The 25,000-nt window shown below is 28.3% G+C and overlaps 4 protein-coding genes across 11 annotated transcripts in view; 2 read left to right on the top strand and 2 right to left on the bottom strand.

Moving 5' to 3' along the window:
• The window catches only part of LOC124430962 (ubiquitin-protein ligase E3A), an 8,832-nt gene extending 1,192 nt beyond the window's left edge, over positions 1-7,640 (top strand). For 4 of the 6 annotated variants that reach the window (XM_046978229.1, XM_046978232.1, XM_046978231.1 and 1 more), the window contains 11 exons: positions 850-985; positions 1,079-1,259; positions 2,320-2,688; positions 2,842-3,152; positions 3,296-3,499; positions 3,579-3,878; positions 3,955-4,155; positions 4,274-4,551; positions 4,992-5,208; positions 5,288-5,523; positions 5,854-7,640. In XM_046978229.1, the coding sequence (XP_046834185.1) occupies positions 850-985; positions 1,079-1,259; positions 2,320-2,688; positions 2,842-3,152; positions 3,296-3,499; positions 3,579-3,878; positions 3,955-4,155; positions 4,274-4,551; positions 4,992-5,208; positions 5,288-5,523; positions 5,854-5,974 (2,554 nt within the window). In that variant the 3' untranslated portion in view covers positions 5,975-7,640. The remainder of the gene's footprint in view (positions 1-849; positions 986-1,078; positions 1,260-2,319; positions 2,689-2,841; positions 3,153-3,295; positions 3,500-3,578; positions 3,879-3,954; positions 4,156-4,273; positions 4,552-4,991; positions 5,209-5,287; positions 5,524-5,853) is intronic. The other 2 variants (XM_046978234.1, XM_046978233.1) reach the window with 2 other exon arrangements.
• On the top strand, positions 7,466-11,179 carry LOC124430964. 3 transcript variants are annotated; one of them, XM_046978238.1, is made up of 5 exons: positions 7,472-7,604; positions 8,608-8,720; positions 9,385-9,700; positions 9,893-10,116; positions 10,309-11,179. In XM_046978238.1, exons 3-5 carry the CDS (start codon positions 9,487-9,489, stop codon positions 10,519-10,521), a joined length of 651 nt encoding a protein of 216 aa, XP_046834194.1. In that variant the 5' UTR covers positions 7,472-7,604; positions 8,608-8,720; positions 9,385-9,486; the 3' UTR covers positions 10,522-11,179. The 3 variants fall into 3 exon arrangements, with proteins under 3 accessions (XP_046834192.1, XP_046834194.1, XP_046834193.1); XM_046978236.1 differs by lacking the exon at positions 8,608-8,720 and having other exon boundaries at positions 7,466-7,604; XM_046978237.1 differs by lacking the exon at positions 8,608-8,720 and having other exon boundaries at positions 9,361-9,700.
• On the bottom strand, positions 10,424-20,391 carry LOC124430961 (chaoptin-like). Its single transcript, XM_046978228.1, has 16 exons — positions 20,037-20,391; positions 18,903-19,191; positions 18,499-18,669; positions 17,891-18,366; positions 17,483-17,702; positions 17,008-17,318; positions 16,575-16,799; positions 16,106-16,327; positions 15,224-15,392; positions 14,424-14,956; positions 13,993-14,187; positions 12,692-12,976; positions 12,394-12,519; positions 12,083-12,196; positions 11,747-11,982; positions 10,424-11,475 (listed from the first exon to the last, which is right to left on the bottom strand). Exons 1-16 carry the CDS (start codon positions 20,037-20,039, stop codon positions 11,187-11,189), a joined length of 3,864 nt encoding a protein of 1,287 aa, XP_046834184.1. The 5' UTR covers positions 20,040-20,391; the 3' UTR covers positions 10,424-11,186.
• Positions 20,392-22,256: 1,865 nt separating this feature from the next.
• The window catches only part of LOC124431078 (lysophospholipid acyltransferase 6), a 15,449-nt gene continuing 12,705 nt past the window's right edge, over positions 22,257-25,000 (bottom strand). The window contains exons 7-11 of the mRNA XM_046978503.1: positions 24,888-25,000; positions 24,458-24,663; positions 23,799-23,996; positions 23,208-23,359; positions 22,257-23,101 (exon numbers count right to left, since the gene is read on the bottom strand). The exon at positions 24,888-25,000 is cut by the window's right edge and continues 41 nt beyond it. Of these exons, the coding sequence (XP_046834459.1) occupies positions 22,909-23,101; positions 23,208-23,359; positions 23,799-23,996; positions 24,458-24,663; positions 24,888-25,000 (862 nt within the window). The 3' untranslated portion in view covers positions 22,257-22,908. The remainder of the gene's footprint in view (positions 23,102-23,207; positions 23,360-23,798; positions 23,997-24,457; positions 24,664-24,887) is intronic.

Genomic DNA, 25,000 nt, shown 5'->3' with positions numbered 1-25,000 from the left:
AATAATTCCACTTCTAACTCCTTACTTTGACCCTCACTTCTCTCTCTCTCTCTCTCTCTCTCTCTCTCTCTCTCTCTCCCTCTCTTTCTCTCTCTCTCTATCTCTCTATCTCTCTATCTCTCTAACTATCCATCTATTTATCTATCTCTCTTTTACGCGTAACCTTCGTTTCTCTATTTTTTACTTCACATTTGCGTTCAACACGCGTATGTATCTCTTCTTTTATATGACGTAGTCTCTTGCGCACGCTAGTTTTCCCTATATCTGTATTTCTTACCCTCTCTTCCTCTCTCTCTCTCTCTCTCTCTCTCTCTCTCTCTCTCTCTCTCTCTCTCTCTCTTTAACCCCTCTTCAAAGCCCACGGAATTATCTATTTTTAGCGCTTTGTTTTGGTACAACGACTCGCTCCTTCTCGCAAGAGCGAGAAGTCCATTGCGGAAACGATATCACATCTTTGCTCGTTATCCTTGAGGTCCAGTTTATTGTTTTTATTTTTTCTTTCTTTTTTTTTTCTTTTCTTTTCTTTTCTTTTCTTTTCTTTCCCCCTTTCCTTCTTTCTTTCACTTCCTCCTTTATTTTTGTTTGACGTTTCACCTATAAATTCATTATCTTGCATTTTTTTGAAAAGGATTATTTTTGTTTTTGTTTTTTTTTTGTTTTTTTTTTTTTTTGTTTTTTTTCTTTCTTTTTTGCAATTACTCGTACTCACTTGAAATGATAGTAATAATAATAAAGATTGAAATCGTTGCTTAATTGAAAATAGAGAAAGACGATGAGGGGGAGGAAGAGGAGGAGGAGTCTTGTTATAGAATTTAATGAAACAACGAAGATATGTTTTGTTTTACTTAGGGTAGGAGCGGATAGCCCTTGCAGCGATATGAAGCGTGCAGCTGCTAAGAAGCTTATTGAAAGGTACTTTTATCAGCTTACTGAAGGATGTGGTAATCCTCAATGTAGTAACCAAAACTGCGCATCCAGTGGAAAAGTATGAACATTTGATATATTTTTTATTTTATATAATATAATATTATATTATAAAAATTATTGGATAATTATTGAATTTGTATTATTGAAACAGATAACAAATCTTACGCCAAATCAAGCTGCTGCACAAGCCATACAATTGTTCTCACAAGAGGCACGGTTATGCGATGGCACTCAACCGAGTAAAGTTGCTAGAACTACTTTGGAACCTGGTCCAGCATCTTTGGCTAAGAGTCTACCTGTAAAAAATGTAAATCCTACTTGCTCGGATGAAGGTACTATATTGGCAGAGTGTAAAACAGCCATTTGCTTTCTTCTTGATTCTATATATCGACAAACATCAACCACCGAAGATAATCTTAATTCTACCAAGATTGATAACGTATATAATAAAGATTATGAAATGCAATTAGAGAAAAGAAATAATGATGATAGTCTTCCTTCCTCCGATATTATTATTTTGGAAGAAAAATCAAGTAAATCATATTCGAATTGTAATGAAGAAATTTTTATCAATTATTCTAGTTTTTGTTCCAATGCATCTAATGCAACTACGAACGAAGATAATAATCTGTTACAAATATTAAGTAAACATAATATTCGCATTCCAAATTTTCAAATTAAACGACGAAGAAGGCGATCAATTCAATGTAAAAACCAGCATAAACAAGTAACACGTAGTAAATCAAAGAAGAAAATACATCAGACAAGAAAGACAAGAGCGATTCGGAAAAGAAACAATAGAAAAGTTTATACACGAAAATCTGTTACAAAATTGTTAATATTAACATTATATTTGAAATATTTGGAAAAGGAAAGATATACAAAACGTTATTTGTCGAAATAATTTTAAGAATCTCACAGATTCTGTTTTCTTTTTTTTCTTTCTTTTCTTTTTTTCTTTTTTCTTTTTTCTTTTTTTCTTCCTTTTTATATCTAATTTTTACTTTTTATTTATATTTGTAACAACTATATTTATGCAGTACAATTGCTGTTTTAATTCTTAATAAATATTTTATCAAAATATATTTTGTTAAGCTTGTTTTCTATGCTTGTTAGATTGATAAAGAAAGCAAATGGTTGAATTGAAATTAGATTAAAAAAAAAAAAAAAAAAAAAAAAAAAAACATTGTTGATAAATAAAAAAAAAAGATAAAAAGACAGAGATAGATAGATAGATAGATAGAGAGAGAGAGAGAGAGAGAGAGAGAGAGTGAGAGTGAGAGAGTGAAAGAGAGAGAGTGAGAGAGAGAGAGAGAGAGAGAGAAAGGAGGAGAGAGAGCGAGAGAGAGAGAAAGAGAGAGTAATATAATATAATTAATTTAATTATAACAGGGAAATCTGAACCATATCTAACTGAAGCCAAACTTCTGGATATAATAAATAAATGTAAATCAGAAGGAACGTATTCGTTATTGATTCATACTTTGGGAGAAGTATTTTCTTCTAGAGAAGCATTAAGCCGAAGTTTCCAAAAGACTGAAAAAAATGACTCTCCCTTGGCTGCACTTCTTGACAGAGCACCGGATAATCTTTTAAGGCCACCCGCAGATTTAAACAAGGAAGCAGTTCGTTCGTTACAAGGTGAAGATAAAGAAGAAGATAGTAGTGATCCATCTCCAACAGTTCCTCCTAATGATGACGATACTAGCGTTGACTTACTTGCCGTTAGAAGAGCATTTAAGGCATTATGGACTCTTCCAGGTATATTAAAATTATTATTTTATTTTATTATAAATACTATGTGTGTATGTATGTATGTGTACATATATAATATATATAAAATATATGTAACTCATATAAATACTAAGATTAGTTTTATTTATTTATTTATTTATTTATTTTTTTTTTTTTCAGGGGAAGCATTTGAATCAGCACTTGTGAATGCACTAGTCACTTTAGCCGATACCATAGAATTACATTTACGAGTATTTGGAAAAACACCTTCCCATAGTATGGACAGTCTCTTAAATGTATTCTTAATTGTATTTGAAATTCCAATGTTGGGAAATAGTGAATATCTTGAACTTGCGCTACATATGCTTTGTAAAGCTGTCAGCTGTTTCCCAACGTTAGCTCAAGCAAAATTAGCGCGTGTATGGGCCAGACATTGTAAGCCTACGTTGCCTAGCCTTTTACAAGCATTACAAGAATTAATTACGGTGAAGGTATTCCGATAATAATATATAAGTTTTAATTATGACTTACATTTGATTTATTTCACCAAAAAAAAAAAAAAAAAAAAAAAAAAATAAATAAATAAAAAATAATAATAAAGAATTATCTTAATATCATTTATCTCATTTATTAGGTAATAAGTGGATCATTTTCACGTGATTATTGCGTTCAGGATGCAGATACCATCACTGCTCCTACAAAAGTAATGAGGATTCTTTATTACGCTAGTATGTTAGCTGGAGAATTAGATAGCAGTGAATTAGCATTGAACGAAGATGGGGATACAACAAAAATTGACAAATCTGGCCCATGCAAAATGACGTCACAAATACCACAGGTATTATAAAAATGACATAAATGCATTTTTATATATGACAAATGTAACAGTTTAATAATGAATTATATATTATATTTAGGATCCATTAGCCAAAGAATTAGGAATTTCTGCATTGGATGCTCGTAAACCATTCATATCTTTCACCGATTTTTATAATGAACCATTGAGCGATGCCATCGAAATGGATAAAGATTTTGCTTATTACAAAAGTGAAGAACCTCAGAAATTTAGTTTTATGAATTATGCCTTTATCCTTACGCCAGCCACAAAAACATTGGGCCTATATTATGACAATCGTATAAGAATGTATAACGAAAGAAGAATGAGTTTCTTACAAACTGTCGTAGGACAACCTACCAATCCATATCTTAGATTAAAAGTAAGTCATTGAGAAGATACAATTTAATATCATTTAAGATTATTTCTAAAGTGATTGGCGATATATCTATACATAGGTACGTAGAGATCATTTGATAGATGATGCTTTGGTTGAATTAGAAATGGTAGCAATGGAAAATCCGTCAGATCTTAAAAAACAATTAGTTGTCGAGTTTGAAGGTGAACAAGGTGTTGATGAAGGTGGTGTATCTAAAGAATTCTTTCAATTAGTTGTAGAGGAAATCTTCAATCCTGATTATGGCATGTTTACAACTCAGGTAATATTAGATAGAAAATAGTTTAATTTTTGTATATATCGTACCAAAAAAAAAAATATATATATATATATATATATTATCTATATATGTATCATATTATTATGATATTATTCTACAGGAAGATACACAATTAACCTGGTTCAATCCGACATCATTTGAAAGTGATGCACAATTTACATTGATAGGAGTTGTTCTTGGATTAGCAATTTATAACAACGTGATATTGGATGTACGTTTCCCGATGGTGGTTTATCGGAAATTACTCGGTAGAAAAGGAGGATTTGCTGATTTAGAAGATTGGAGTCCTACTTTATATAGAACGTTGACAGAATTAATGGCATATACAGAAGATGATATGTCGGATACATTTATGCAAACCTTCCGTGTTGGTTACAAGTAAGTTTAATGAAATAATTTATCAATACGTTTAACCAATTGCGGTGCAAAGAAATTCATGGTTGCACGTGCCAGAATAATTGAGTGCAAATCACTTTAGAGCGCATTCAGGATTCTACATTGTCTTGCCTTTTCCTTTTATTTGTACAAATAATATCACTGACTGTTTCACTATCACTTTTCATTTTACAGTCTCTCTGGGATCAATATTGATAACTTTACACGATGAAGTGTACATTTTTTTTCTTTTCTTTTCTTTTTTTTTTTTTTTTTTTTCTTTTTTTTCTTTTTCTGGAACAATTCACCTGACGACGTGTATAACACGTCGCTGACGTTTCCGGTAATAGAAGTATCTAGACGTGCGTGACACGTCTTTACACCGCAAGTGGTTAAAATTAAATATAATTTTTTTCTATAATAATATTATATTATTTTCTCAGAGATGTATTTGGTTCAATATCGTTTCATGATCTTCGCGAGAATGGCGATGAAACGTATGTAACGCAAGAAAATAAAAAAGAATTTGTAGATCTTTATGCAGATTTCTTATTGAATAAATCAGTGGAGAGACAGTTCAAAGCGTTCAGGCGTGGTTTTCAAATGGTCACGGATGAAAGTCCACTTGTTTTACTCTTCAGACCAGAAGAAATAGAACAGGTATTTATTATTATTTCAATCGTTTTCGAATAGATCCTTAAAATAACTTGATAATTGCATTAATTAAGATTATTTTCAGCTCGTTTGCGGTAGTAAGATATTTGATTTTGCGGAATTAGAAGCGGCAACGGAATACGAGGGTGGTTATACGGTTGATAGTGAAGCAGTACGTAATTTTTGGCGGGTGGCACATTCATTACCGCCAGAAAGTCAAAGAAGATTGCTTCAGTTTACTACAGGTAGCGATCGAGTGCCAGTTGGTGGACTTTCTAGGCTTAAAATGGTCATTGCCAGACATGGACCAGATTCAGACAGGTACATTATTATAAGAAAATAACTTATATTTATATCAAAAGAATGATCTAATATGGGAAGAATAATTAAGCGAAAAGAACATACCGTGAAATTAAAACAAGTATAAATTAAAATGCCTCAAAGAAAATCTAATTCTATTAAATTTGAGAATACTCGTGATTTCAAGATCGTTCTGTATATTTATAGGATCACAAAAAGTACACAAATCGGTATTTGTAATGCAAGTAACAAGAAATCTTTTCATTTCTTGTATCACATTTTTTTTTTTTTTTTTTTTTTTTTTACATTAATTATATATCAATTTAAAATTGTTTTATGCGTTTCTTTCAGATTGCCCATTGCACATACATGCTTCAACGTATTACTTCTACCAGACTATAGCACGATTGAAAAGTTACAAGATCGTTTATTAAAAGCTATCAACTATTCAAAGGGTTTTGGCATGTTGTGAATGTGTATCAAAGCTTCCACAATTAATCTATGCAATATCAAAGTGATGAATTTTGTTAAACACATCAGGATATATCCAAAATCTTTTTATCTTTAAAATCGATCACATTACACACCATGGACATATTTATTATGTAATTAATTATGTTCGAAAGATGCGCGCATGTGTGTATGCGTGCGTGCGTGCATGTGTGTGTGTATGCGTGCGTGCGTGCTTGCGTGTGTGTGCGTGTGTGTCTATGCATGCGTGTGTGTGTACGTGCGTGCGTGTGCAAATCGTGGAAATTGTTTTTTTTTTTTTTTTTTTTTTTTTTCCCCAACAAGAACAACAACAAATCGTCCGAGTAACAATGCGCTTCGAGCACCTCTCAGAATCCACTGTTATCGATTCTCCCTTTCCATGGTTCTCTTTACTTAAAGAGAACACACATGCACATAATACACAAAACCAATGAACTATTCTCTGATAGTGATAAGGGTAAATAATTGAAAATTGTTACGTGATGATGCTTTCAGATTTCATTGGCGCACCAACATTAGAATTATTACGTGCTTTGGCAAAATAATTATTAGCTGATTTGTAGATTATCAAATTATCGTTTCTTGTATCCTCTTTAAAAAAAAAAAAAAAAAAAAAAAAAAAAAAAAAAAGAAAGAAAAAAAAACAAAAACGAAAAAAAAACACAAAAAAAAGAAGAAGAAGAGGTGGTGGTGGAGGAGGAGGAGGTGGAGAAGGTGGAGGAAGAAGAAGAAACGAAATGGTAAAAAAAAAAAAAAAAAAAAAAAAAAAAATAAAAAAAAGTACTATTCTTTCCCATTATCCTGATGACATAAAAGCGATGACGTTCGATTCTCTAAACACTTGGAATTTGTACGAAAGCAGCGAATATTATATATATATATATATATATATACAGCTTTTTCTTACTAGACGAATCGAAGATCTTAAAGTTTAACAATGAAACGCTCAAAAGAGACAGACATAGTGAAAAGCGACTGTGATTGTGTGTGTGTGTGTGAAAGAGAGAGAGAGAGAGAGAGAAAAAAAGAAAGAGAGAGAGAGAAAGAAAGAGAGAGAGAGAGAGAGAGAGAGAGAGAGAGAAAGAGTGAACGAGCGAGAGAGAGAGAGAGAGAGTCAAATCGAAAAAATCGACTACGATCATAGAAAGAAAAAAATAAAAAAAGCTACAAAAGAAGAAAAAATAAAAAAAAAAAAAAAAAAATAAAATAAAAATAAAAATAAAAAAAGGAAATAAAAAGAGAAAGTAGAAGGAGGAGGAGGAAAAGGAGGAAAAGAAACAAATTTTGCTGTTAGCTGAAAATGTATTTGTGTAACATTGCAAAAGCCGAAAATGACCCTGAATGATAATGATAATGATGATGATGATAATGATGATGATGATGATGATGATAATGATGATGGTGATGATGATGATGATGATGGTGATGGTGTTAATGATGATGATGATGATAATGATGATGATGATGATGATGATGATGATGATGATGATGATGATGATGATGATGATGATGATGATGATGATAATGAGCGACATCGCGTGATCACTATTATATTCTAATATAAAACATACTGTATACAAAACTTTTTGTAACAACGGAACGTAAAAAATGTAAGAAGATCGTATAGCCATCGTTGATAATTCTTACGTGTTTGTATTGTAATTTTCGTTCTCGGATTTCTTCTATCTTACATCCATGTTTCTCATCTCCCCGCCCCCACCCCCAGCCCGCAAGCCCAAGCCCCACCCCCCCCCGCCCGCCCCCCAATGGGCAAAAAGAAAAAGAAAAATGAGGAAAAAAAACAAAAGGAGAAAAGAATGAAAGAAAGAAAAAAAGAAAAAGCAAACAAACGTAGCCTGGAAATAATAAAAGGATCCAACAATTTGTATAAACATTTATAATATCGGCAGTACTTTTCGATAACCGAAATAATCTGCTCTACTTGTCGGCTGTCTTATTATTAGTCACGTGACAATAAAGTTCTATTGAGAAAAAGCTGATTATACATATATACATATATATATATATATATATGTATATATATACATTATGTATGTGTTATATATATATATATATATATATATATATATATATATATACACATTATGTATGTATGTCTTTATATATACATTTTTTTTTTCATTCGATATAGAAAGCTTGTGTATCGATTATTATAGTAATTAATCAATTCAGAATTCTAATTTGTTTGTTTCTTTGTTTTCTTTTTTTCTTTCTTTTTCTTTTTCTTTTTTGTTTCTAAATTACATCGCTCGACGTTCCTACGACTTTCCATTTAATTGTAAATGTTTTGTTTTTGTTTTTTTTTTTTTTAAATATATACATATATATATATATATATATACATATATACATACATATATATATTTCCTCTTTACAAGAGTTAAAATGTCAGTGTTAATGGACATAGGACTCGATTGAATTTAATCATTCTTATTTCTTATATCTCATTTCGACGCAAAATTTTCATATTTATATACATACATACATATATATATATATATATATATATATATATATACATACATACATCCAATATTGTTAGATTAAATTTCGTTATGTGGAACGAAACTAATTTATATCGTAACCCTAAAGATTTAAGGATTTTGCAAAGAGGAAGGGAATTTCAAAGAGGATCGCGTTACTCTAAGGAGCACCCTACGAACGATACTCACAGAGAATCATTGGATGAAATAATTCAACAATCAGTTCGTAATAATAAAGATTAAATTATTCGTGATCGTTAACCCCTAATTGTGCACATCTCGTAAATAATTTCCAATTAGTGCACGTTGTGGAAGATGCAGGGAGGATGGGGAGATGCGTTACAAAATCCCTCCCCGTGTCTCCTTTGAACCCTTAAGGAGGCATAATTTTGAACAGAGCTTTCATTCTGTATTATAATATTTCAAAAATTATTCATTCTGTCATTTTCTGATATAATAAATAATAATATGAATAATTTTCACTATCAAAAATAATAAATACCGGTTATATTCTTTGAAGCCTCGAAAATAATAATAATAATAATAATAATAATAATAATAATAATAATAATAATAATAATAATAATAATAATAATAATCAGTAGCTTTGAAAAGGTTTTTTTTCACTTCTGTCGTTATATATATATATAAAAAAAAAAAAAAAAAAAAAAAAAAATCGCGAATTCGCTCAGTGCGCAAATTGTTTTTTTTTCTTTTACTTTTTTTTTTTATTTTTTATTTTATTTTATTTTATTTTTTTAATTGAGATCCTCCTTAAGTTGAAATCCGAGATGGTGATTTTACGTCCCACACGCACAATTAAATTTAATCGTAAACATTAATTATTATTTCATAATAATAGATTTTTTAATGGATTTAACATTAGTACATATCGACGAGTGAGTATTACGACAAGCAAAAGAAAAGTTTTGAATCTTCGACGATCTCTAATGGATTAGATCAATCTGACAAGGAGAATAGATCGATAATGGAACAATCAAATATGTGGAAGCAAGAAAAGTCAGGTGATTGGAAGTATGAGAAGGAAGAACTATGGAAAACGATAGAACAATCCTTGAATGATAAGAAATCGATTATTCAAGATGTTCCTATAAATACGGATACCAAATATAGAAATCTTTATAGCATTCCTAATTACAATAAAATTCAATATGATAATACTAATTATACGGAAACAAATGGTACGTATTAAATCGATTACTTGTAATATATAAAATACGTTGCTTATTTTTCTTTTCTTTTTTTTTGTTTCTTTCTTTTCTATTGTTTTTTTTTTTTTTTCCTTATCCTATTTTACATATCCTATTTTTTATATTTTATATTTACTATCACGTACTATAAATAATTTACCTTGGTATTTATAATCCTTACAGACGATTGCGATCTTAACGAGTGTTCTAATGGTATTATAATCAATAAAAAACCAAAGACACTTTTATTGAATATAAGAGAACATTTAGCAAATTATCAAGAATCTAATGGTATTCCACGTACAGAATATGCTTTTACGGATCTTGTTAAGGTCATGGGTCAAGCAACAGGTCGATCATTGATTGCTCTTCTTTATATCATCGTTAATACTGCACCAATTGTCGAAGTAATGATAAACATATCACTAATGCGATATTCTTTGAATAATAATTGTTTATAACTTTATGAATTTTAAATAACGAAATGAATTTTGCTTTTTTTCTTTTTTTTTTTTCTTTCTTTCTTTTTTCTCGTTTTTTTTCTTTTTTTTTTTTCTTTTTTTTTTTTGTTTTTCTTTTTTTGTTTTCTTCTCTTTTAGATATTTCTCTATATCCTACGATTCATACTGGACAAATTGATCTACATAAAGAACACTAATGACATACGTCAAATGATGATCAAATACGTGATACTTGGGATACAATTGTTAAGCATTTACGTTTGTTTAACGTTTATATTCGGTTTGATTGTTTTGCCAATTGTATACATGGTACTTCATATAGTAGCAAAAATTTTATCGTATAACTATTGATTAAAAGAGAAAGAGGGAGAAAGAAAGACAGAGAGAGAGAGAGAAAGAGAGAGAGACAAAGAGAGAAGCATATCAGAATATGTGATATCTTAGTTGTGTTTGATGTTCTGTAATTAAATATATACATATATACATACATATATATATATATATATATATATATATATATATATATATATATATATGTATATATGTATGTATGCATATACTGTAATTTTTTTTTCTCGATATACAATTATTTTTATTTCCTTTATGTTTAATAACATGCCAATTAATTTAACGAAGAATAATAATAAAGGTCTAACAAAAAATATTTCTAACACGAATGACAAAATGACAATGAAAGAGCATCATAATTTGTTATTGCCGATAATTTGTACGAGTATCTAAACATTGTTTGACTGTCTCATTTGATTGTCTCATGTGTTTTGCTCTTTGCAAAACGTTCGAATGAAAAATAAAGAAAAAATAAATAAAATAAAATAATTACACATAAGTGAAAAGGTGTGTGTGTGTGTGTGTGTGTGTGATATGTACGTCTATAAAAAAAAAATTAGGAATAACAGTGTACGAAATAAGTATTAATTAGGAAAACAGAGAAATATTTCATTACGAATTAAACAAATATCAGAGAGAGAGAGAGAGAGAGAGAGAGAAAGAGATATTTAATTTAAAATCGTTCCTATGATCAAGAAAAGCACAAAAATTAATAAGTTTGAGGAGTCAACGTAACTCCCAGTACTCCAACCACATTCAATTTCTGTTTTCAAGACATTCGATAGTGACATGTTATTTTTGTTCATACAAAAGGTCTCTCGAAGGTCATCGTCCCAGCCATTGTCCCAACAATTAAATTCGTCGCCTTCCTCGCGTTCGAAATTATTAAATTCACCGTAAGAATTGCATCTATCTTCTTGATACTGTCTATGCTTTCTCTGCCACATTTCAATCCATCTGAAAATAATTTTTCATTATTATACATTATTAATTATAATACAAATCGAGTAATTATGAAAGTGTCCTAAATCATTTTAAATATTAAATTAATATCCATTTTATCACATGTTATTTAACAAAAAATATTTTTAAATCACGTAAAAGAATTATTTTACAATAATAAATATATGTTATATATTAAAAATATAATACATATATATATATATATATTTATTTATTTATTTATTTATTTATATTATAAATTATTAATTCAATATATGAATCTTACCCAATATCGCAATCACAATTCATATAAGTACCAGCGAGTCTGAGCTTCATGAGAAATTGTTTTCTCGGTACACCAGGCTTATGACCAGAGGACGGATTATGAAGCGTTCTCGTATCAGTATTGTGAAAGTCAATCGTTATATTCCTTACCCATTCAGCATTAATAAACATTTCTTTTGGCACGCTACTTACGCTGGTATTATACAATCCAAAATGTAAATGTGGATTTCTTATTCCCTATCGAGTTATGTTCGAATAAAAAAAAATAAAATAAATAAATAAACTTATCAATTAAAAATAATTAAATATAATGATAAAGATATATTTAATTACTAACGCGTAATATATCCGAATGAATAATTTTCAAAGCTTTCCCAGTGAGCGTGATATTATACAATTTAAATGGAAATTTTCCTTTCATTTCTTTCTGCAAATCCGTCTCATTTTCAACCTATAATTATAATAATTATTATAATAATAATAAATAAATAATAATTATTATTATTTTATTTATAAATATTAGGTTGGAAACTATGAAACGGGCGTTGAATGATGATAAATAATTAAACAAAAACTACGTTTTCATAGTTTCCAATCTAATATATCATAAACATGGCAATTGTTAATGTAAATTCTTCATATATTTACGTCAATCAACAAATCCCTCAAGCCATGATTGTACTCCAGTATATTTGGAAAATTGAAATTTTTTAAACCCGTATAAGCTGTTATATATAATCTACGTAATTTCGTTGCCTTGCAAAGAGCACCTGCCTATAAAACAATACAATAATAGAACAAAATAAAATAACTTTTAAAATCTTTAAAATCATCCAGATGCAAAGTTTTTTTTTCTACATACAGTATTTTGTCGCGAGATAATTATTTTCTTGCTAAAAGAAAAAAGAAAAAAAAAAAAAGGAAAATGAAGAAGAAAAAGACATACTTCGAACGTCGACAAAGATAACCATCGTATGTCCAATTCTTCAAGGCTATCCGCCACCCCTAAGAAACTCGTATTGGTTATGGCCGTGATCGGATTATTAGCAAGATTAAATGTCTTCAATTCTGGAAGTGTGTGCGTGATCAAAGGTACCACCGTTAAATCATTATAACTTAAATCCAAATAATGTAACGACGTTAAATTCGATGCCATTTCGGCCGGTATCGAAGCCAATTCATTGTGTGCCAAATATAAAGTTTGTAATCGCGTTAATGGTAATTCCGGTACCTGAAAATAAAATTTCAAATCTATCTTAATTTCTTACGAATATTTTTCTATCATGCATTCTTTTCTCATTCTTATATAATATCAATGCAATATATATATATATATATATATATATTGCATTATATATATATATATATATATATATATATATATATAGAGTGTCGAAAAAGCATATGATCAAATTTATATCTGAGTATTGTTGAGATTTAATGGATGAAAAAAAAGTTTATATAAATCTATATCTATATCTTGAAAATGTTTTATCAAAAAGATATATATATATATATTTTTTTTTTTTTAAAGATATTTATGATTTATTGTGCCAGTTATTAGAAATATTAGAAAATTTCTCTTTCTTGTAAGAATACCAAGGCCTTTCATTCGTCGAATTAATGATACCCGAATTTAAATAATCAAATATTTCAATTGTATTAGAAATAATGATAAATGTATTTTGAATACATTTTGAAAAATTCATTTTTCCATTTTTATCGTATTTTTATAAACGAACTCTCTTTTGCGTGACCTTCATAAAGAGAAATTCAAAAACGTTTAGTCAGGTGATCTAAAAGAGGCCAACTGTGACTGTTAGCCAAATCATTAATTCGACGAATAAATCATACAAATATCATATATATGTATATATATATATATTTTCTTTTTGTCAATAAATCAATTTTTGGACGATAAGTTTGTATGAACTTTTTTCATTCATTTGATCTCAGTAATATGTAATATAAATTTGGTCCCATGCTTTTTTGACATCCTCTATATATACGATTAAATATAAACATTAATCAATGTACAAAGTGTTCATTAATATATCATAATATTTCATAATCAAAGGATACTCATAGACAATATTTTATATTTTTGATAAAATATATCCATATATTATATTCATTTCCATTTATCATTTTCTCTCTCTTTCTCTCTTTCTCTCTCTCTCTCTCTCTCTATCTCTCTCTTTTTCTCTCGCTATTTCTATCTGTTTATATTCATAATAAAATACGTACGCTCAATAAAGAAATATTACTTAGACCAAGATAAAATAATGTATCCTCCAATCCGTGAAATGTTCTTCCACGAGTTTCTAATATCAATTGTTTATTATGACTTAAGTCAAGATGTGACAAATAAGGTAAATCGGAAAATACTCCATCGTCCAGTCTAACTATACGATTATAAGAAAGATCCATCCACGTTAATCCCTAAAAAAAAAAAAAAGAAAAGAAACAAAAATTAGAGAAATAGTAACAAACAAACAAGCAAACAAGCAAGCGAGCAAACAATTCAAAATCAAAATTTGATAATCGATAATAAATACAATATTTTCTACAATATTTATTAATAGCAGAACTGATCAAAATCAAAGAGTAAAAAATAAATAAAGAGAGAGAGAGAGAGAGAGAGAGAGAGAGAGAGAGAGAGAGAGAATTAGTCTTACTCTCAATCTGAAAATAGCATCGGTCGTGTGAATGCCTGACAAAATATTCCAAGACATATCTAAAATAGACAAACTCAATGCCGCAGATATTGACATAGTTTTAACAGGTAATCTCATAAATTGATTATGAGATAAATCAAGGCTCTCGATGATGGCATCCGTGAACATATTGTCAGGTAGGGTTCTCAATTTGTTATGGGACAAATCAACGATACGTAATTTTTTTAATGGTCTCAATGCCTCAGCCGGTATGTCAATGATGTTATTCCACGAAAGAAATAAGACCTGTAGATTCTTCGTATTTCTAAAGCAATCGAAATCGACCTCGATTAAATCGTTGTGACTTAAATCTAGCCATTGGAGATGGGGCATATTGCCAAATATTCCTTGAGTCACATTGGTCAGTTGATTATGCGACATGTATAAGTGACTAAGAGAATATTCCACCGGTTTAAAATAGTATTTCATAATGTCGGATATATTATTATAACTGAGATCTAATACTTTGATGTTGGCTTGAATGTTGCCACCAACTGAAATGAGAAATATCATTTTTTTTTTGCTTCTATTTTTTTTTTTTTTTATTCTTTTATGTTATATATATATTTATATATAAAAAATATATATATATATATATATATATATATATATATATATAAAAGATAATATCTGAAAAGTAAGGAAGCAATGCTATTTATAGGAAAAGAGGTTCTTTTTCTTTTCCTCTATAATCAATCCTATCGTACAATATATGAAAGTTTTTTGGATCAGATTTTTCTGATCATATATGACATACGTACTTGTAGTTGGCGGTGTAAAGGTCGTACTATTGATCCACAATTTTGGTATCACATTATGACTAACATTGACTTTGAACGAGGATAATGTTCCTACTTGATCGAACGATGTCAAATCGAATTCGTTCAATTCATTATAAGCCAGATCGAGAAATTCAAGATCTGGTAAATTCTTGATACAAAACAAACGTATATAGTATCATATCATTAATGCGTTTATATGAGCACGTTGATTTTGAAAGTGGGGCAAATTCATTTTGTGAGGAAAAAAAAAGAAAACAAAAAAAAAAATTAATTGAACCTAATCCTTATCACAAATTCATATAAAATTTATACCTTTTAATCGATTCACAAGAAATATCTTTTAATGTCAGTATAAATTTCACACTAATTATCAATCTATGATTTAATCATGATTTCTTTTTTTCTTTTTTTTCACCCAACAGGAACAACCATTAATGGCATATTAAATTTATATGAAATAAAATCATTAAAAAAAAATATATATATATATATAAAATAAGTCTATTACTGCTTATCAATTTTTTTTTAATAAATTTTTTTTGTTCCTTTTTTTTTTAGTTTTATCGTAACTTTTACGAAAGAAGTGTGAAATGTTGAAAAGAAAATAAATAAGTAAATAAATAAAACGTTCAATAATATCATAAAAAAAAAAAAAAAAAAAAAAAAAAAAAAAAAAAATTAAAATATAATTACAATCTATTAATATTTTTAAACTTATTGAAATGAAAATCATTAAATATCTAATAATAATATAAATTGAATTTGCTTAAAATTCACTTTTAAAATCAACGGGTCAATTATATATCATCATTATATATATCATCGTCATAAATCAAGTTAATCTTTAAGATAAATTAATACCTGAAATGCTTCATCGGTAATATCATTGATCTTGTTACCACGTAAATCTATATATTTCAAACGATTCATGTTCATAAACGCACGCCTCTCAATTCTCTTAATGGCATTATCCTCCAAATTAATCGTCGTTAGGGACAATAAATCCACAAACGTATGGGTCTGTATGCTCTTTATCTGATTATATGCAAAATTTACCTCCTCGAGCATCGAATGTATGTCACCCTGAAATGAAATTAAGTTCAATAGATTAATACGATTAGGCTAACCAAGATTAAAATAGTGGTGCTTCTTCGTAAAAACGAGATTTAAAAGGAAACATATTATATGTATTATATGTATATGTGTATGTATATATAAATCATTCTTTACATACATACATACATATATATATATATATATATATATATTTATATATTTAAGTATGTATATATAAATTATAAATATATCGATGATTTAACAATGAAAATACCTGAAAGGTTCCTTTTGGGATTGCATCGATCTCGTTGTCTTGTAACTCGATGCGTTTTATTCTCTTTAAAAAATGAAACGACGTGTCGGGCATCGTTTTAATTTTGTTATTACTGAAGTCAAGATGTTGAAGATTCGTTAACGACTTGAACGGCTTATTTGGTATCTCGGTAATAGTATTCGATAAACCATGAGATATTCTCAATGTCAAAAGAGAATTACCGACCTAAATAATTTTGGGGGATTGTTTTTTTCTTTTTTCTTTTTTCTTTTTTTTTTATTTTTTTTTCTTTTTATCTATTAGGAATGTATTTTTGTTTTTGCTTAGAAAAAAGAAAAAAAAAAAAAAAGAAAAAAAAACAATTCCAGTTTGAATTGTTGTTGTTGTTTTCTTTTCTTCTTCTTTTTTTTCTTTTTTTTTTTTGTCTTTTTACCTCGGAAAAAGCATCATCCTCGATACTAGAAATTGAATTTTCGGAAAAATCCAAATATTTTATTCCACGGACATGCGTGAATGCATGATTCTTTATTGTCTTCAAATTGCTTTGGATAATATGCAATTCCTTGATGTCCATGCCAAATTCTAAAAAGTTTTCTGGCACCAACGTAGGCTCCGGCATTCTCGATATCGACAAGAATCTTAAATTTCTCATTTGACGTAAATCTTGTAAAGATATAACGGTATTTTCCTTTCCACTTAAATCCAAGTTATAAAGAGAATATTGAAAACCATTGAACACTTCGACTGTTGAAATGAAATAAATTGATTTAATACTCACACATACACAATTAAAATTTATTATAAATCTTATAAATTATATTTTATTATTATGTATTATATATATATATATAGTCTACATAATGGTAATAAATATATAATCAGATTTTAGTAATATTTAATTTAATTACCTGGTGAAAATGTATCTATTCGATTGTCACGAAAAATAAGCGTACGTAGAAAATCAAATTCTTGAAAGATATGATTCTGAAGATTGGTTATATTATTTCCAGATAGATCCAATAATTCTAAAGAAGTTTCGAGGCCTGTAAAGTCAGCCGAATTGACGTCGATCAAATTGCAATCGCTAAAGTACAATTCTTTGATTCTCGAATCACGGAATGCTCCGCTCTGCAAAAAAAAAAAAGAAAAAGAAAAGAATAATAATAATAAAAGAAAAAAAAAAACAAACAAACAAACAAAAAAAAAACTATATATATTTATAATTTGTCAGAAAGATTTATTTTCTTTTTTTTTCTTTTTTTTTTTTTTTTCCTGTATACCACTCTTTGTATTATATCGATAAAAAGGGATTTAACCTCGATCACGGCCAAGGGATTGCCATTGAGATAAGTCTTATTGACTTTATAAAAATGTTGAAAATCCGTAGGCATTAATGTTGCGATCTGATTATAATCCAATCTAAGAATATCCAAGGACATTTGTACGCCCCTTAATTCGGGCTCCTGAAGTGGATGTAACATTTTGGATATTCTATTGTAGCTTAGATCAAGGACCTTCATACGTTTTAACGAGGACAATTGGGCGTACGGTATATAAACCAGTTGATTATCATTCAAATATAAATGTGTCAATTTAGCCATGCCATCTCTAAATACGGACGTATCGATCTCTTTCAAGGTATTCTCTCGAAGATCAAGAATTTCTAATGACGATAAACCGGCAAATGCATCAGCCGGTAGCTTTTCGATCGAGTTACGACCAAGACGTAAGATTTGTAATGAATCCTCAAGACCTCTCCAATGTTCCGGCGCTATATTCGATATTTTATTACCTAAGAAATATATTTTATTAATAAAGATATCTAATTTTCTTTTTTTTTTTTTCATAAGTATAATCTATTAATTGAGAGAGATAATGCTAGGAGGATAGAGGGAAATATAAGACAATGAAAAAGAAATAATACCTGTTAAATCGAGTAAACGTAATTTTTGCAAATGTCTGAATGATTTGTTGGGTACTTTGAAAAGTCTATTGTAGGGTAATTCTAATTCCCATAACGATCTCTCAAGCCCTAGGAAAGCTTCGTCCGGGATGTCGGCCAAGGGATTATGTTTGATTTGTAACTTGTAAAGACCTTAGGAATACGAATTGCATTTGACATTGTTCGAATATATATATATATATATATATATATATATATATATATATATATATATATATATATCTATTTAATATTATTACGAGAATTCATAATGAAATTATTAATGGTTAAGATTAATTTTATACGAAGAAAAATTAAAGTATAATTTTTTTCTTCTTCTTCTTCTTCTTTTTTTTTTTTTTTTGTTTTTTTTTCCCCATTTATACCTGTATTTATGAGAAACTGCGGTTGCAAAAAGGTCAGTCCATTGTTTTCCAATTGGAGCATAAATACTTTTGATGAATTAATAGGCTGTGGTATTCTTGGCATTGGTACATTGTAACAAGAAACTATTCCAAGATCTGGTATTGCTTTTGAACAGGTACAAAGGGGATTGAAGAAACATGGTGGATATTGAACTGGTAATTCATGGGTTCGAACCATCGAAGACCAAATCATCAATAATAGAGTCACTATTAGCATCGCGTAGCCCAGCTTCATGAAAGTCAATAAATTCTGAAAATTATTCGCCTATTATAATCTTTAATATCGATCGATCGTTTATCTTGTTATTAAACGATATTTTTCCTTTTAATTTTTTTTTCTTTTTTTTTTTCCCCCTTACTTCCGCTTACAAACAGAAAAATAATAATAATTATTATTATTATACGTTCCTAATTTTGCATGTGCAGATTAACTTTGTGGTAAATCAAAACAACTTGCGCATTGCATGAATTCATGAATTTGTTTTTTTTTCTCTTCTTTTTTTTTTTTTTTTTTATCGAAGGACACAATTGCAAATGCCTCCTTCAAATCTATATCTGATTATTATTATTTACGATGCTTCAAAGAATATACAGTATTTTTCTTTTTTTTTTTTCCTCTTCTTCTTCTTCATCTTCTTTTTGTAGTGAAAATTATTAATTGCGTCATAAATAACGAGGTCTGTTCAAAGTGCCTAAGAAGAGTTTGTATAGCGCATATACCTTCAGTTTACTTATCACAAATGCACATATTGATATTATTTATGAGATATGCAAGATCAGAATTAATAAGTATTAAAGTTTGGAATTAAATAAAACTTTAAATTAACACGGTCCGTGCCGTGTGTACCATCGGTGGTACACGTTAAACTTGCTCTTCAAATCGCGTGTACCGCCGGTGGTACACGCAGTCATTTTTTTTCTTTAGTCAAAATATCAAATGGCCTGAACGACAAGTTCAGGCAAAAATGGCTTGACACGGAACGTGTTAAATAAAAACGATTAAATTTATAATTTTCCAATGAATCGATTATATAATTCGAAGATAGAAAACATTGAATGATAATCGAATATCAAAGTAATAATTGTAATTGTTACCATATTGTCTGGGTAACTCCTGCTATATCAGAGATCACTTGTTAATGATTTAAACTGGACAACACGCTTTCGTACACCTCGAAGGGCCAAAAAGATGTGCTCCAACTGATATATTCACATTGACTGATAGTCAACTAGTTACTACTGCCCTACTACACATTTTGGTTAGAAGTATTATCGTACTGGATAGGGCTTCAAAGATGCGTAAAGATTTACAGTGCTTCTCTTTACGCGATTAAATGCTACGATATTCCATTAGCTCATTTTCAAACGAAAATAGTTGCGTAAAGAGAATAAGCCTTTTTATTCTTTAATGAGTTTCGATGAGCATTATAGTCGAAGGGAGAGAGAGAGAGAGAGAGAGAGAGAGAGAGAGAGAGAAAAAAAGAAAAAAAAAGAAAAAGAAAAAAAGAAATGAAAATCAAAAAAAAAAAAATCGGATCGAACTGAAACGCTAGAATATTTTTTATATAAATGTGTATATATATATATATATACGGTATATATATATATATATATATATATATATATATATATATATATATACCGTAAATACGCGGTTCAAATAAATACCGGCGATATTTTTAACACGTTCCGTGCTAAGTCATTATTGCCTGATGTGTCGTTCAGGACATTTGATATTTTGATTAAAGAAAAAAATGACTGCGTGTACCGCCGGTGGTACACGTGGCCTGAAGATCAAGTTTAACGTGTACCACCAGTGGTACACGTGGCACGGAACGTGTTAATTTCGATAAAAAGAAAAAAAAGGAAAAAAAAAAACAAGGCAAAATTTGTTTATTTCTTCCTTTCTTTCTTTTCTTTCTTTTTTTTTTTTTCTTTCTTTTTTTTTAATGTTCAGTTACAAGATTAATCAACAGACATTTTTTTCTTTTTTTTTTTTTTTTCAAAATATATCTCACGTATCAATAATTTTTTTTTGTTTCGTATTCAAAATGACACGCGGAATTAATTCATGTAAAGAGAAGAACAGATGTTCTTTTCTCATAAAACGAATAAATAAAATAAATGTTTAATTGTTTTCATTTAAATGACGCATTTGATATCATCTCATTATATTCGTATCCGTTTAATAATAAAATAAATAATAACAGAGAAAATTAATATAAATCATTCTAGTTCTCCAACTCTGTGAGATGGATAAAGAAAGAGATAAAGAGAAATAATATCTGAAAATGATAAATATAACATTTAAATATGTTAAATTTAACGCATAATATTGAAAAAAAAAAAAATATATATATATATATATATATATATATGAGCTGTTGATTTTGAAAATGGACTTTTGATAGTCCATTATGTGAAAAAAATTAATTAAAGCTTATCACAATTAGAATAACTAATTAAAATAATTAGTTAAATCTTATCGTAAATTAACATAAAATGTATGTTTTTTTAATCAATTAACAATAAATATTTTTCAATATCAATATAAATTTATTACTAGTAATTTATTTCGATAATGATATTTATTGCGAGTTGATTTTGAAAATGAAACCAAAGTCCATTGGTTCATACCAAAATCATAATTTTTGTTCATTAATCGTATATCAAATTTACATGAAATAAGATCAGAAAACAAAAAAAAAAATATCAAATAAGTCTATCACTGCTTATCAATTCTTTTTACTAATTTTTTCTTGCTTGTTTCTTTTTTCTTCTTTTTAGCTTTATCGTAACTTTTTGAAAGAAATATAAAATATTGAAATAAAAAAAGATAAGTAAATAAACAAAATATATTCAATATTTTTGTTATTATAATTATATTTAATTCGAAGAAAATCAATTCGTTTTCAACGGATCATTGCTCTTGAAAATGAAGCGAAGTCCTATATCAAATCAAAATTGATTTTTTTTTCCATCCAACATGGAATAATCATTAATACGTATATTAAATTTATGTGAAATAAGATCAAAAAAAAAAAAAAAAAAAAAGAAAATATAAAATAAATTGTTTAGTAATACTTTTAATTTACGTTACAATGAAAATCATTAAATATTTCATCAATAACATGAAATGGACTTTGTTCGAGTTTTAATATCAACAACTCATAAAATATTAATACGAATTTATAAACACACAGGATTATTGATATAGTATAGTGGATCACAGGATTATCGTGGATTCCATGAGACGCATGGAAGATATTAGGAGAATACGATAAATGTAAAAAAAAAAAAAAAAAAAAAAAAAAAAAAAGACAACGGAATATATTAACACAAGTTATATAAAATCTGTAATATTTCCACCTGACAAAGGTTCTTTATCCGCCATTAAAATATAATTGCATAACTCTCTTCATATTTGTAACATCCACATATACAAAAATGTTCATTCATACGTAATATATATATATATATATATATATATATATATATATATTTGCGCTTGTATGTGTTTGTATATATATATATTTTTTTATATATATATATATATATAGCTATATGTATATACGTATACATATACAAATTGTCTACAATGAAAACGCTCTAATTTCACGAGTGATAAGATAACAAAAATTTAGCCGTTTCATTGTAAATACTCTGTATATACATTTATGTATATATATATATATATGTATATATATATACATTATTTGTTCGGCTTTTTCTTTTATTACTACATGCAATTATAGAATTTCTACCAGTTTATAACAATAAATATTGTACGTATGTATTAAAAACAGTAATAAAAAATATGTACGTATGTGTATGTATATATATATATATATATATATATATATATATGTATATAAATATATATATATATATATATATATATATATATATATATATATATGTATGTATGTCATTTAATATAATGACTGTTATGATACTTTCGTCATTCTCACATAGTTTTGTGTAAATTTCCATTGCGAACGTTCGAAGATTCGGAAGAATTTTTCTCGGAAGAATTTTTCTCGGAAGAATTTTTCTCGGAAGAATTTTTCTCGGAAGTTCTTGACTCTGGAAGACGTGGTAAACGTGGTAAAATAATTATAGCAACCAATCCCAATAAATGTGGTAACAGGTACATATACCTGTGAAACAAAAAAAAAAAAAAAACAAAAAATGAGAACCATAACAATTATATTTTGCAAATTTCATTGGATTATTATCGATCGATGAAATAATAAAATAACTTACAGGTACAATTGAATACTTGGTAGGAACTCTAAGAGAACGAAACTAAATGCTATGTAGGCCATAGTGATTCGGGTTGCGAGAAACGTTATTGCGTCGTAAAAGAGTTTCATGTTTTTCGTGCCCAAAAAGTACGGCCTAGCATAACGGCGAACCTAAAATCAACAAACAAAAACAATTCTTTTATAACGATTGAAAATATCCAATTAGAACGAAGTTATATTACGAATGTATAAAAAAAAAAAAAAAAAAAAAAAAAAAAAAAAAAAAAAAAAAAAAAAAAAAAGATTCGACGTGTCAAAAAACACAGGATGATCCAAAAATGTCTTAAGCGTATTTCTCTTTTTTCGTCAGATTAGAATATTAAATGAAGTTAGGAAGCAAACGATTTGAAGGAAAAAAAATTTGCTTAAAAAAAGGGGATATAAAAAAAGAAAAATGAATAACCGATTTTTGAAATCACCTAGGAACTCTGTCGACCCATCTCGAAAAAAAATCTTTGACACATTCTATATATTTATCAATAATAAATAAATAAATATATATATATATATATATATATATATATATATATATATATATATATGTACTTACAATACGAGCCACTAACGTAAAATAAGCTCCATTGGCAAAGGTAAGATAATAACCAGGATAAAAACCGTGCCATAGAGCCGACAAGGCATACGTAAATATCATTTTTTGTTTTTTCATTCTATCGTAAACGATAGATCTCAGCCATCTATTGGTTCCCATGTTCCAATTATTTATACTGTCTCTCAAGCTGAGCGAAGTCTACGAACGAATATCAAAGAAAAGTTTTAGACTGATAAGAAACGTGGAAAAGAAGACTATTTTGTATCTAAAAAAAAAAATTATGATATTATTAACCCTTTGATTGTTTTGGACGCATATATGCGTTTGTCCAAAGCGATCGCTCTGTACTATGGGCGCATATATGCGTTTGGCAATCTTTTGCGAACTCTCTCGCGTGCGCGCGTTTGAAATAATTTCAACTTAAGATATGATTTATATTTTAATGTTTTGATTGTAAAATAATTAATTAATTCTTATATTATATAATTAGTTGCGATATTCAATCGATAGAGTTAATATTAACGAAAAAATTATTCCATTCTTAATGAATCGAAACTGGATTGGTTAACGATTATTTGCGCCGAAGGTATTATATATTCAACGTTCAAAGGGTTAATTATAAAGTTTGTTACTGTGCGTTTCTCTTATGCGTGCATTACCTCGAAGTTAATAACATTAACGTTGGCGAATTTATCCCAACGAGGTTCACCATTTTCTTTATACCCATCGAAACCAAGTCCCGAATTATTACAAATGGCGTCGGCGAAGATCCATGCGTGATAATATTTAAAACGAACCATCATAGTCGCTACGTATATGTACCACAGTTTGTATAATATCGTTGTCTCTTCTAAAAATTCTTTGTCTAAAACAAAAAATAAATAAATAAATAAATAAATAAATAAATAAATAAATAAATAAAGAAACAATAAAAAAATTATCAAATATTCATTACGAATGCACAAATATGTGAAACTTATTAAAGGAAATAATGTGTCTGTGTGCGTGTGTGTAAATATATATATATATATATATATATATATATATATAAACATATATATGTATATATATTTTAAATACCACAATCACCTTTTACTTTTTGAATCGAGAACGATGAAAGGAAGGAAACGAAGAAAGCGGCGCATATTAAACTGGCTATCACTTTTTTAACAACAATTTTCCTCAGAGATGGTTCCAAGTTA

The sequence above is a fragment of the Vespa crabro genome, chromosome 20, assembly GCF_910589235.1.
Source record: "Vespa crabro chromosome 20, iyVesCrab1.2, whole genome shotgun sequence".
In the NCBI taxonomy this organism is placed as follows: domain Eukaryota; kingdom Metazoa; phylum Arthropoda; class Insecta; order Hymenoptera; family Vespidae; genus Vespa; species Vespa crabro.
Note: the sequence above shows the minus strand (reverse complement) of the source record. Positions and strands in the feature narration are given on the sequence as shown.